Genomic DNA, 14,226 nt, shown 5'->3' on the forward strand with positions numbered 1-14,226 from the left:
AAAAGACTGAGAGAGATTCTGGAGGCTGAGAGGGAATTGGTCAGCTGGTTCCAAGCCGCTCTGGTGGGGGATCCACAGCCTGCTGAGGACAGGCAAAAATTCATATCCCAGCACATATAGAAGGGAGGGAGGACATTAACACCGGAGCTGGGGAAGTGGTGGGGGGAAAAAAGCCTACAACAACAAAAGGAAGAGGAAAGGAACTAACAAAAGGAAGGGACTTCCTTCACAGCCAGACATTCCCACCCAGCTGGACATGCCCACTCAGTATCCTTCGTAGCTCTGCAGGCTAACTAGGCACCCACTGAAAGGACACCCAGAGCTAAGCAGAACAGCCCAACCCGCTCCACAAATACAGAAATTAACAACTAGTTTAACCAAGAAAAGGCAGTGGGTGATAGTAGCGAGTGATTAAGATGTCCAGAGGCTCCAGTCTGTCAGCCTGAGCTATGCTAAATGGAAGTGTGCTGCCTTCCAGGAGCCTGGATTAGGGATGTTACTGGCCCGTCTGACAAAGCAGGAAAAAACCATCTTGTCTCAGGAACTTTCTGTACTGGTGAAGGGGCTTTAATCTAGATTTGTCGGGGTACCTATCCATCCCAATCTTGCCAGTCAGATGCCAAAACCTGTAATGGATGCCTGGAACAGTGCAAAGGGATCCCAGACACTCCAGTGTCCTGGGTTACAGCAGGAGAGTGTTAATGTGGGGTGTAAGCAAACCGTGTATTCTACTCCCCTCTACTGCCATTTCTGACAAACTGTTAACCACAGGTCACTTGCAGTGGCTGCCCAGTGCACACCTGACACCTCAGGCTACAAACCGTGTGTAAAATGAAATAAAGAAGAGGCAAACGCTGTGAGGTGGGCTCGACTCAACCACGATAATACCCTCAGGGAAGCACCAGCACAGTTACACCCATCCCAAGGGTGTCATGTCTGCTAATGGGGCATAATGGCTACACGGCTCCAGCGTAAGGGGCAGCTGTGACTTAGACCATCGAAGACCCCCAAGAAGACCCTATGAAGACTCACAGAATGAAATCACTCCATTGTGAAACTCCCCACCCCAGGGAAGGCACTGAGCATTCCCACGTGGCCTTATATAAGTGGGGACCTGGGGCACCACCACCACCACCACCATTCAATGGATCGAGAGGAGGACCAGAACTTCCACAGGACCACTGTTTTCGACCATCACTTCAACAAGACTGCAACCACTGCTGAATCAGACTGTGACCACCAGAGTGCCAGGTTGTACTCGGTAGGTTTAAACCAGTTTTCTGTGTATCATTGCATTTATTGTAATCTTCTTATTAAATTGTAGCTCTGACCTGAAATTTCTTGCAAGGTAATTGTGTGGAGCTCATTTATCCCGCTGGTTTACTTCCAAACCAGTACATCCAGCCATCAAGTTGGTTTTACCCAGGACCTGGCTCAGATGCCTGTACACAAACCCACACAGCATGGGGAACAAACAAGAGGAACTAGAGATGTACACACACCTGCATGGGTACGATATCATTGGTGTCACAGAGACATGCTGGGATGGCTCCTATGACTACGGCACTGGAACTGAAAGTTTTAGGTTTTCTAGGAAAGACAGGCTAGGGAGATGAGGAGAGGATATAGCCCCTATGTCAATTATCAGCTGGAAAGTATGAAACTCTGCATGGGGAAGGATGAGGAGCCAGCCAAGTGCTTGTGGGTCAAGACTCTTTTATGACAACCTTGCCTCCACCACGAAGCATATGCAACACACCTGAAATGCAAACACTGAACCATTTTCTAGATGGGTACCATTTTCTAGACGAAGTCTCACTTCACCTTATCCACTTCCAAGCAGCACTCACATTAGGTGGCACACACCCCTTTTCTTACCACCCACCCTACAGAATCATGCTGGACACTGAGGATGAGCTCCTGGCACTAGGGACATCAATTGAGCACCACAACTAACTGAGGTGGGACCAGGGTTTTCCCCCAAGTTGGATCAGTTTCTTTCTTTCTTAAATTAAGGCTTGTACTAAAAGACCTATGTCAAACTAGTATTTTGGTTGCATCCATTAAAGTGACAATTCTTAATTTCAGATGATACTTCTTTTCTATTTCTGAATTTTAATTAAAAATACTTTACTAAAGGGAGTTTATCTGATCCAATCAATGTCATTGTGAGCCCGGAACCTTCCCCTCATTATTAATCAGAGAGACATCAGACTTCACATGTATGTCAAAAAGAGCTCATTTCAATGCATTTCAGACAACACAGGTATTTCACAATGGGCTTATGGTTGTGTTCTTTTCTTTATCAACCATAGCACGTAAAGTAAATGCACAAAGGCAGCTCTCAAAAAGAAAAATCACAGAATGCTTTTGGGGGGAAAAAATTTCCAAACAACTGCTGTTCTCTAATGTGTTACTAAAGACACCATCATCCCTCATCGCTCCAGAAGTGCCCTTAATTAAATAAGAATCTATTAAAAATACAGCATCCCTCTGTGTAAACTCCCACCCACACCCTTCTCTTTCAATTTTAAAAGTGATCTATTTTGCCTTCTTCCTACCTAGCAGCTCATTAGAAACAGCCCCTTCTGCACATATGCACCACATAACAGAGATCTGAAGCAAGACCGACAGAAGGAAGGGAGAGAAAGAATTTAGAAAGTGAATTAAAATAGTAGACCTGCAAGACAAGAAAGACACTGCAGACAAAAAATACTTTGTACTCACAAGGGAACAGTGAAGGCTGAGACATGAATGCTGGTACCATGGGATTGAAACAGAAGCTGTTGCTTAACTGCAACAGAGATGCAGTGCTGCTCTAGCTAAATTCAATTATCAACAATAATCAAGGCAAATCAGACAGGTCTATCACTGCTCTTTCTCTGGGTGGCAGAAGGTCCCCATTAAACATACCTCAAACTTCAAATTGAGGCACCAAGTATGGGCAGCACTGTCACACACACAGTCAGTACCTGCCGAGTGCTAGGTAACACCCACGGGATCACTCTCTGCTGCACTCCTTCCTCAATCCCCAATTCCAAACTTTACCCACCTCATCTGCTGTCTGAAAAGTCCAAGCTGGTCAATCCAAAAAGAACAATAATCTGTTCCCTCTCTGAGAGCTAAAAGGTAACAAAATCAGCAACCCACTGGCAGCCAATTTTTCTGTCCACTTTTTATTACAGAGCTTTACTAGAGGAAGTAACTCCTAACAGTTCACCTCAAAAATGACTTTTGCATTTTGCAAGAATTGTTCCCACCTTATGTCAGATACCCCAAGGATCAACAGAGCATTTTTTAATGGCAAGCTACTCCAACACAAAGTTCCCTTTGAGTTTTAGTCCATAGCAGCATAAATGATAAAGTGCTGAGTAGAAGGAGAGCTGGAGAGGGACTTCTCACACCGGCATGCAGTGACAGGGCAAGTGGGAATGGCATCACACTGACAGAGGGCAGGTTTACATTAGCTACTAGGAAGAAATTATTTACTGTGAGAGTCATGAGGTACTGGAACAGGTTGCCCAGAGCAGCTGTGGATGTCCCATCCATCCCTGGAAGTGTTCAAGTCCAGACTGGATGGGGCTTTGAGTAACATGCTCAAAGGTGTCTCTCCTGGTCCTTGGCAGGGGGGTTGAAACAAGCTGATCATCATGATCCCTTACAACCCAAACCACTCTGATGCTGTAATGTTTCCTCAACATCTCTGACACCAGAAGGGATCAGAAGGGAAGAGACGTCACATCAGCCCTGGGGTGAAGACAAATTGAAAATCCAGTAAAATATTACCTTCTGGGATGGACACAAATTCAAAATGCAGTAAATCTCTCTGCCTTAATAAGAGGAGGGGCTGAGAATTCATATCTAACCTTCATGCATCGCTTAAAATATCTGCAAAGAACAATTTGAATTCCAGGCTTAACTAGGACCTTTTAAACAACTCTCTAGATACACCTGCCTAAAATGTGGCTTTACTCTCCAGATAGATTCCATTTGTCCTGCACTGATCTCTGAACATAAACCTGCACCTGCTGATACCTGAGCTGTAAAATTATATGAGCCACAGGCGCGCTTTTTTTGTTGTTGTTTTTGTTTGTTTGTTTTTTTTTTTAATTTTTTTTAAATACACAGCTGTTTCTGCAATGGATTTTTAAGTAACTTCACACAGCTGCCCAGCCCAGTTGCCTGGCAGTCCCTTCAGTACTGTAGTGGGAACATGCTCTTGTGTTTCTCTTGGAAGGCTGTGCTAGAAGGGACTAAGAGAGGGGATCCAAAATTAAGCCCTAACAGTGACTGCAATGTTTTTTATTTTGGAATGGTTTACTACATTTACTCCTTCAAACATGAGGGATCTATCCTTTACCTAAATTAAGATGAAATTTGCTCCAACACAAATTTTCAGTATCAGACATTCCTGATCAGTGCCTTCAGATGATGCAGTGTTTCATTCAGGAAGATTCCTAGGAATTTTTTTTGCCTACGTATGTAGGAAAAAAGGGATGAAGCCTGACAAAATGTTTTACTGACCTGGAAAAAAGGAGTATCTAGAAAAGATTTTTGCCTCTCCCCAAAAAATAAATAAAGCATGGTTCACCTTATCCTGTTTTCAGTAGTTGCAGAGTCACTTCCTTGCTGAATTTTCCCATTCTTGTGAGAGTTTTGCTCTTTATGATTGTGAGAGGATAGGCAGCAAAAGCTCAAAACCAGATGCAGGAAACCCGCAGTCACACCAAGGAGCAACCTTGTTTAGGCTTGTAATAATTCCAACATATTCAGCAGAACTGTGACAAGATGAACAGACTCGAAGCAGACAAGGAGGTAGCTAGAGTTTTAATAAATCCTTTGCCTATCTGAAAAGCGGGAATGTGAGATTATTTACATGATTCCAGCATGTAAAACTGAGACAGGAGCTTGGAAATCAGATGTGTTATGTTTCTGGACTACTGCTGGGAAACCACATGGAAAGACACAGCTTAGTATTTTAAAATTTAACTAGCCAGCTCTCGGTTTCTGTCTTTTCCTGGAAAGCATTTTAAAAATGGCAGTAAATTAAAAATTACCACCTCAGGTAATTGCAGGAAGCAACCCCAAGCTTTGCATTTAGAGCTATGGCTAAGGCTACAGAATACTTCACATTTTTCCACACACAGTTGTTTCAAACTGGAGCTTATACACCAGAAGCTAACTTTCAGCCTTTTTGCCTCAGACAGGCTGGGCTTAAACCACAGCACTGCTGGCAGTTTCCATTCACAAAGCTCGTTGGCAGGTTCTGTGTCGAAGTCTGCATCTCAGCTGGGTGCTTGAGGGAAGGGACTGCCCTGTCCCTGTGCAGTAGCACTCCAGGTGCCTTCCCTGTCGCCTGTCCCTGACCCCATCTCCTCCCCATGGGGACTCCCTGGCACTCAGCTGTACCATCAAATAACATCTCACATTGGCATCTGACAATGCTTTCATCTGGGTCTGGAAAATGGCACAATTTCTCATTTCTCCACTTCTTGATCTTGACCCACACTGACTGCTTTCTGTCCTGGGCTCAAATGGAACTACGAGAAGCAAACATATTTCTGACTGTAATGCAGCCCTTTGCCCAACAGCAAGCAAAGTAAGTCTCCTTGTGAAAGAAATACTGCAGAATCAGAAGCTCTGTCAGTAAAGCAAAACATTTCGTTTAGTCCTTAGTAATGAGGAAGAACAAAGAAAAGGAAAGAAAAAGAGTCAGAAAGTATAAAATTACTAAAAGCAACTAATATGAGCAATTTTATCAATGCTCACAAGTCAAATACAATTTTATTTCATCAGCAGCTTAAAATAAAGGAGACACTGTTTCCAATGAAGATTTTTACTACTATCTTCAATAGGAAGGAAATAAAAAGAAAAGAAGAAATTAAAACATTAAAAGCCTTTAAAGACAAGTTGTCCCCTTTGACGTGCAGACCTGTTACTGCACTGACGGAATTTCTATCACAGAATCTGGGAATATGCTGAGTTGAAAGGGACCCCTCAGGGTCACAGAGTCCAGCTCCTGGCCCTGCACAGGACACCCCAAGAATGCCACCCTGTGCCTGAGAGCACTGTACAAACACTTTTTGAACTCTGTAAGGCTTGCTGCTGTGACCTCTTTCCAGGGGAGCCAGTTCCACTTGCTCAACCACTCTCTGGGTGAAGAAACTTTTCCTGACATCCAGCCTAAATCTCCCCTGACACAGCTTCATGGTGTTTCCTCAAGTCATGCCACTGGTCAGGAGAGTGAAGAGATCAGTGCCTGCCCTGCTGCTTCCCCTCCTGATGAAGTTATAACCACGATGAGGTCTCCCCTCAGTCTCCTCCAGGCTGAACAGACCAAGTGACCTCAGCCACTCCTCGTACAGCTTCCCCTCAAGGCCCTTCACCATCCTCGTGGTCCTCCTTTGGACACTCTCTAATGGCTTCATGCCTTTTTTATACTGTGGCACCCCAAACTGCCCCCAGCACTGGAGGTGAGGCCGCCCCAGAGCAGAGCAGAGCAGGACAATCCCCTCCCTTGCCCAGCTGGCCATGCTGTGCCTGGTGCCCCCCAGGACACAGTTGCCCTCCTGGCTGCCAGGGCACTGCTGACTCACATTCAGCTTTCCATCGAGCAGGACCCCCAGGGCCCTTTGCACAGTGCTGCTCTCCAGCCCCTCATTCCCCTGTCTGTCTGTACATCCAGGGTTGCCCCATCCCAGATTCAGAATCTGGCACTTTCCCTTATTGAATGTCCTACAAGTGGGGATTGCCCACCTCTCTAATTAGGTCTGGGTACAGACCTAAATGGCATCAGGACATTCATGTCTGAATGAATGCTTCAAGTACTGGAGTCTTAGCAGGAGATGCTGTTCTTACTTTTTGTTATGGATATAAGCCTTGTCTTTCCTATGAAGAAAGGAAGGTAACAGTTGTTTGAGTAATTACAATCCAATTACTGCCACAGGACAGACCTGCTTCTTTGCAGGAATACATCTGGACATTTGCATATATTCATACTGAAGATAACAAAAATCATCTTGCCCAGATACAGAACAATCCTGCTTCCAACCTACCTGGTTTGTCAATGAACCTAACAGTGACACTGTCCCAAGGTATCCACGGGTACACTGTGGATAGTCCTTGGAGGTGCAGGTCAAGAAAAATACAATGACTACCCAGCCTTCAGCTCAAGACCCAGGAAGAACACTTAAGCACTGTCTGGGTGTGCACTAATGTAAATATTAATGTGCAAGATAGTCACTGGAACATTTACTGTTTAAATTACTTGTTTCTATGTTATAGTAAAGATGAAGTGACAGAAATAAAACATTATTTCTCTTGATAGTCTCCACTTAAATTGCAGAAATAAATATTTTTAGGAATAGTGTTGTCAAATCTGAAGTACAGGTTCATCCCACCAGATTGTACATCATGCTAACTTGTTATCTTCCATTTCATTATGAGCTTTCATAAACAAACTGGGAGCTACCTCTCTCCTGGGCTGGCTGTTTCCAGAATTTGTTTCCATAAGAATTCCTGTTCCTCTAGTCTTCCCACACAAGAAATTGTTTTATTTCTGCTGAAAGCAAACTAACTCCATGTACCTGCCCTAGGATCTGTTCAGTAACTATAAGGATTCAACTTTCTTACATTTCACAGCATTAAACAAGATATAAAGAATGTTTCTCACATACTTAGAGAACATGAATCTCTTGCAACTCACCTTTCAAATAAACTCCCTTCCTTTATCCAGAAGAGAAATAATGATAGATTGAAAATATAAATTTCTAATTTCCTAATCAAAAGAGAATGAAACCAAACTGATTTTCAACCAAGTCTGAGAAAGGACTCAAGCAATAGCTGAAAAAACATGCTTTCACTGATGTGCAAAGGCTGTGATTACCTAACATGATTTCCCTTTCAAAACTCTCCATTGCTGTGAGTCACAAATGTCTTTGATAGTAGTTTGCTGATGATCTCCCATATGCTGGTTGTCCCAAAAACACATGCAGCTTGTCCAGCAAAGTGCTGAACCTCAGCATTTTGCAACCCCCCAGTTTATTTAGCAATTATACTTGCTAAAAAAAATCCCGAACAACTGCTGTTTGCTCAAAAATATTTATAATAATTTCAGCTATTTCTGAGTGTGAATACAAGAACAGAATGCCCTGGAATAGACAGTAGCTAAAAGCAATGGGCAGCTCTGTTTTGTGGTTGTTACATGTATTGCTGACAAATGAGATGCTTTTTGGTAACTAAATATATAGAAAATTGATATAGGTCTTTACTTTTGTTTCCTGATTAAACTTTTCTTTCAGAACATCAGAGCCTTGGCTTGCACACTTTGTCTTCCAGTAAATCACAGCACACACTTGCAAACACAGAGGGAGTCACCAGCTTTTCCCAGGCACTCAAGTCGTGATTAAAAAATCATCCTGTATCATAAACTGCAGGTCTGAACCTGAGGAGTAACACACAGGCTGGAGAAAGAAGGCAGTTAAGGGTGAGAAAGGGAACTGTTTCATGGAGCACAGAGAGATTTATTGTCTATTTAATTACTTTCTTGTGGTTTGTACTGGCAGAAGAGACTAACTGAAACTACTACAGGTTTGGAGCATGCAGGAGTCCATAAACATGCACTTGTCCAGGCAGTGACACAAACTCCAATCACATCTCAGGGACCAACTGGTTTGTGAAGTTTTCCACGAGATGCTGCCTGCTTATGGCACAAGGGTAGAAAGCAGCACAGACATGAAGCTGGCAGCGCTGCAGAACAGCTCAGCTCTGGATACCTCTGCTTCAGCAACAGAAGACAAAAATAGATGCAAGTTTTACAACTTGCAAACCCAGCTCCTCATTCTTTTCCTCCAAACCTCTTCCTACACCTTTAGATCTTTCTGAGATGTTTACTCATCTCCCCCACCCCCAAGACCTTGCCTGCAGCATAGCAGTATATGAATTTGCCTGGCAACCTGACATAAATATCCAACCAACCAGCAAACAAAGCCAGGCACGCTCTTAGCTGCAATGTTTCTGTGCACAGCTTTACAACAAATCAGAGCTGGCCACCAGGCAAGGAATCAACCCAATTTCTTTAGCTCAGTTTATAATCTAAAGTTTGTGGGAAAAGGTGAGCATTTATCTTCCTTTATTTTACTTCTGTGCAATGTTCAGAAATCAGCTTTACACATTACTTTTCTCCCAGAAAATACAAAGCACTGTATCGTCCCTACCCCTAAACTGGTTAGATAAATAACTCTGCTGGGGTGAGGTGAGATAAAGCACAAGGAAAGGTGAGGTGTGAGTGAGGGGAGGTGCACTGGAAAACACATGGAAATGAGCTGTTTGACTGGCTCAGCCTGAGATTCCGTGGGTGACCAGCACCCAGCTCTCTTCACTGAAACCCACTGCAAGACCTGAGCTGTGCCTGATGCTGAGAGCATCCCCCCAAGAAATGGCACTGGATGGGATCATTTCAGAATCAGCACATCACAAAAGGGATTGGGTATGGGGCAGGAATCTGTGTAAAACATAACAACCTTCTTCAAGATTTTGGCTAATGCCAGTCTTCATGGAGCTGTGAGCTGGCCTGGGGGAAGAGAACTACCAGCCCTGAGTGGCTCCTTGTCTCCCAGTTAGGAGCTGGTGGCTTTTCACAGCGGCTCCAGCAGGTAATAGGAGCTACACCCTGTGCAAAGAGTGGTGCTGCACCCGAGCACTGCATCTTTGTCCCTCCCCTCTCTGGGGACATGCAATACACAACGAGTGTTTCAGAGATCAGTGGGTCCTCTGGACCCCAAACCAGCAAACTTCAAGGTAAGTACATAACAAGAAATTCCCATCTAATTCCTTTAAACTTACCAATGTGGAACAAATAAATGAGACTCATACCCTCTATCACCTACAGCAGAGTTGACAAGAAGATGGGTGTGGTATTAATAATTCCATCACAACTGAACCATTACGTTCCATCCTGCCCCACAAAACAGATTACTTGAAACCGGAACACAAAATACAGGACCAAGTCAAGTCAGAAGCAAAGTTTCACTCCATCCTGCAAATGCACCAGCCTGCACAAAATTTGAGTTACTGCTTAGCACATGGAAGTCCTTCCCACTGCTTCTGCCCTTTATATGTGTTATAAAGAGCTCAAATAAGAGATCCTCTGTAACAGAAGTAGATGAGGAAGGCTGACATCTGTGTCGTGCTTTGACACATCATAGAAGTATTTTTTACCCTTTGTTTAAGAGAATGTGTTGCAGCCCAGAAGTATCAGAACCTGGTTTGTGGAATGGAGGCAAACCTAAGTGGCGACAGGCCTTGTAAAAAATGCCAGTAAGCTGTTCCACATGCACTGTTCTGCAGAGTGGCACAGCTCTCTGGCTGGAGTGAGGGATGAATATAGAGCCTTAACTTCCACTTTGCTGTTGTTTCCCCAATCCCCTTGCTAACTAAATGGTTAGCAAGAGTGCACATCAAGAGAGTAAGGTCAAGACAGAGCCAGACAAGTTAAAGGTAAAAATATTTCTTGCAGCTGCTATTACAGACTTGGAAATTCAGACCACAAAGGCAGCTTTGCTCTGCCCTCACTAACCAGCTCCGACTCGCAGGGTTGGGTCCTTCCTTTTGCAGCTGGTACCACCTAACACTCATCTGGCTGGCTGCTCCTGATCATTGCTACAGCACATACTGCAGGATGTTTAACACACACAGCCCTCATTACTTCTTAAACTACCTGACAAGGCAGCTCTTGGGCAAGGCTCTCAGACACACAGCTTTGTTTACCTGAAAAAAAATGAGAACAACTTGCTGGCTACACAAAATGCCTTCAAGTGTTGTATTTCCCCACAGGAAACAGTGGGAGCAGAGTCAGGTTTCAAAAGAGTTGGCAAAGCTTCCGCAGAGCAGAGGTAGGCAACAGCAGAGGTTCATCCAGCACCCCCATTTCTAGAGAGAGAAGAATGCAAATAGACAACAATTTTTGTGGTAAACCATCTTCCTCTGCCCTCAAGAGCTTCATTTTACACAGGATGGTTTTGTATACAATATGACTTCTACTACTCGAGAAGGCTCACACTGAATATTAGGAAGAATCAGTCAGGGTACCAACTGACATTTGGATTCTTATTTTCATAACCCAAGGAATATAAACATTCTTTCCAGTTTTTATTTTACTTTCTAAATCAAAAGCTTGCATTGAGAGAGATCCTGGGAGTTTTGGGAAAGAGGCTGGTAACACAGAATAGCCCTGAAGTACAAAAAGGGTAGATTTATTTATTCTTTTAAGAAAAAGAGAGGAAAAGCTAATCCAAACAAACCATATGCATTCTGTCTTGTTGGTCAGGTATGGAAAAATCACATCAAATACCCAAATTACACACCATGTCTTTGGAAACTAGTTTGTCTGATTATGCTCATTTTACAGCTTCACTGGATAAACTAAAGAAATTAATGCTTCAGGCAGTTACCCAACAATAATAATTGCCAAGACCCCCATCATTAAAATCAGGTTGCAAAACTGGATAAAAGCAACGCCTGTTTTGATCAGACCCCACATCAATGTAATGTTCATAATTAGCCTGTACAGTCATGCACTGTGCCCAGAATCAGGTTTTCCATTATCACTGTGCTAAACCAATGTGACTACTCTGTCCTGAGCATGGGCACCGTGATGCAAACAAGATGTAACATTTCAGCTGAGGGTCTAGATGGCAACATACAACAGACAAAAAGTGACTGAAACCAACAAGTTTGACCTCTATACAACTATTTCAAAATGTGCTTTAAAATGTTTAAATAAAACTAAAATTCATTAACACCATGACGAAGAGAGGCACATGTATTTCATTCTGCTAACTGTATAAACCTCTCACTCTACAGTCAAAGTTTCTTACTCCAGATACCTCAGAAACAGATTGCTGTTCAAGCTGTTGAACAAGTTCATACTATGGCAGGTACTACTCAGTATTATCTCAGATACTACTGCATGATATCTATCTTTTTAGTGCACGTGCTTGATCTTTTCCCCCAGAGGAAAACAGAAGTGGAACATTTAAAGCATATGCATGAAACACAACATTTCTGAAGTGGCATCAGTGACAGTAGCAGCAGTGCTGAGAGCATGTTAGCATTTGGCTAATTGAGCCATTCAGGTTAATGAGCTTCAGTTATGAGGGTCAACTGGAAAAAAAATATTTTTTAAAGACCATAAGCACTGAGAGCTTGCTCATCCAAGTTTCCAGAAGAATCCTATTTGTATCAAGGAGGAATAAAGACACAAATCAGGGAGTGAAAAGAGCCCCTCCCACAGCCCCACACACCCACCAAGAAAACAGGACTCTCCTAGACACCCCCTATTTGAGATGCCAAACTGGAATGCCAAAACAAGCCCCTTACTGACAGGAAATTGTGCAGACTCTCCAGCTCCTTCCTTCCAGCAGAATAATTAACAATGCTGGCAACTACATTACCATAAACTTCAGTGTTAACACCCCCACTGCAAAGAACAAAGGCAGTTCACATCTCTCCCAAGCTCCTGCTGCAAACTGGGTGCTGATTCTGACAAGTTACTCTGTGCCAATTTCGATTCCTCTCACATTTGAAGGTTATGTTCTTAACCACAAGCTAGAGAACACTTTTCAAGTGATGCTGGAAAGCAGGGAAAACAGTGCTCTGAAAACCTACAAGCCAGCCTGCATCACCTCCTGGTGGCTCTGTTGATTTAGCTGCCTTTGAGCAGGATTCAAACAAATCATTTGCAACAATCACATTGTATATATTGCTTTATCTCCAAGGGTCCTAAAGTTCTGCTAGACTGAGATTGGATCTTACACGCTTTTTACCAGTCACCCTTTCCCTGGATAGGCCTACAGGCTGGAAGAAGCCAGATACCTGTAAAAGGAGGTGCTAAACACTTCCATGAAGAGGCTTTTAACCACTTCAGATACACAGCAAGCAGCTAACAACACGCAGCAACATCTCAGCACTGGGCAGAACTTCAGCCTTGGCCAATACACAGTGGCTGACAGCCAGTCTGCACTGGAGGGAGGCCACTGGGAGAATGAGGTGGTGACACCTGTGTTTGCTGCCCAGCTGGATCCTGCTCATCTTGCTATCATCACTCCTTAGGGAAGTCCACAACTTGAAAATCGAGTAAGGCGCCAAGTTATTTTGAAGGCCTATTTCAACACAAAAGCAACAAGAGGGCTTTACTGCTCATGTCTGGTGGCTGCACAGCTTTCATTTGGATACAACTTCGTGGATACAATCCACCCCCAGGGAATTCTGAGATTAATACAGAACACTCAGCAAGATGTTTCAGGTGCTACTGTGGGTGCTGAGAGGTGCTACAGCTCTAAAAGGATATGCAAATGGATTCTCTGGTATTTCCGATCCATGGTGCCAAGAGCAGACCTCAGGTTCTTATACTTTGGTTTTATTTATCAGCCCCAACTGGTCTAAGTGCCACCCTCACCCAAACATTGTCCTTTTGCATGCATCAAATTTCTATTCCATGAAGATGGAGATTTACAACAGAGGAATAATTTCTATAAAACGGCCTTGGGGATGGTACTCTAGTAAGCATTTTTCTCTTTCTTCTCTGCCCAATAGGCAGGAAAATGTCTCTGGTAGTGAGGTTGGCACTTGGCTTCTTTTAGAGGTAGTTAGGCAAGAAATGGGGAACAGTTACTTTGTATTTTTTAACAGATTCTACTGAGCAAGACTGGAATTCTAAGAGAAAACCAGCAGCAGCAGAGAGCCATGTCTTTCAATGTGCTCAGAGAAGTAAAAAAAACCCCAAACCCAGGTGCTTCACTACAGATACTTTGTGACTGTCAATTTATTCAGCAAAATTCTCTTTGAAACAGTTGTCACAAACTCTCCAAGTGTGACAACAAAAGCTTTCACTTCTAGGAGGCAAGTGATGTCAAAGTGCAGCAACCTTATCCATGAGGTAACAAAACAAAGATATCATGCAAGGGGAAAATTAATGACCCATAAAGGAACTACTGCAGTGTAAAAATAAACCAAGCAAGATTCCAACCAAACCAAACCAGCCCTTACCTCTTCTGCCCCTTCCAAATACCTCTGGTTGCTAGCATCTGGGATGAACTGAGCACACGGGGTTCCCACTTTATCCAATATTTATATACAGCCTCTCTGCAGAGCAACCCTCAAGAACTGAGAAACATAGTGTTTCTGCATCTTTTACGAAAAAGAAAAGTCCCTCTCACAGAGAGCAAG

The 14,226-nt window shown here is 43.4% G+C and overlaps 1 protein-coding gene across 4 annotated transcripts in view; it reads right to left on the reverse strand.

Moving 5' to 3' along the window:
• MAML3 (mastermind like transcriptional coactivator 3) overlaps positions 1-14,226 on the reverse strand; it is a 242,391-nt gene that overhangs the window by 140,389 nt on the left and 87,776 nt on the right. The window contains exon 1 of one of the 4 annotated variants that reach the window (XM_064416547.1): positions 1,332-1,443. The exons of the other annotated variants lie outside the window; for them this stretch is intronic. Within the exon in view, the coding sequence (XP_064272617.1) occupies positions 1,332-1,367 (36 nt within the window). The 5' untranslated portion in view covers positions 1,368-1,443. Of the gene's footprint in view, positions 1-1,331; positions 1,444-14,226 lie in introns of those variants that run through there. 4 annotated transcript variants of the gene reach the window in all.

Source organism: Passer domesticus, chromosome 4, assembly GCF_036417665.1.
Source record: "Passer domesticus isolate bPasDom1 chromosome 4, bPasDom1.hap1, whole genome shotgun sequence".
Classification (NCBI taxonomy): Eukaryota; Metazoa; Chordata; class Aves; order Passeriformes; family Passeridae; genus Passer; species Passer domesticus.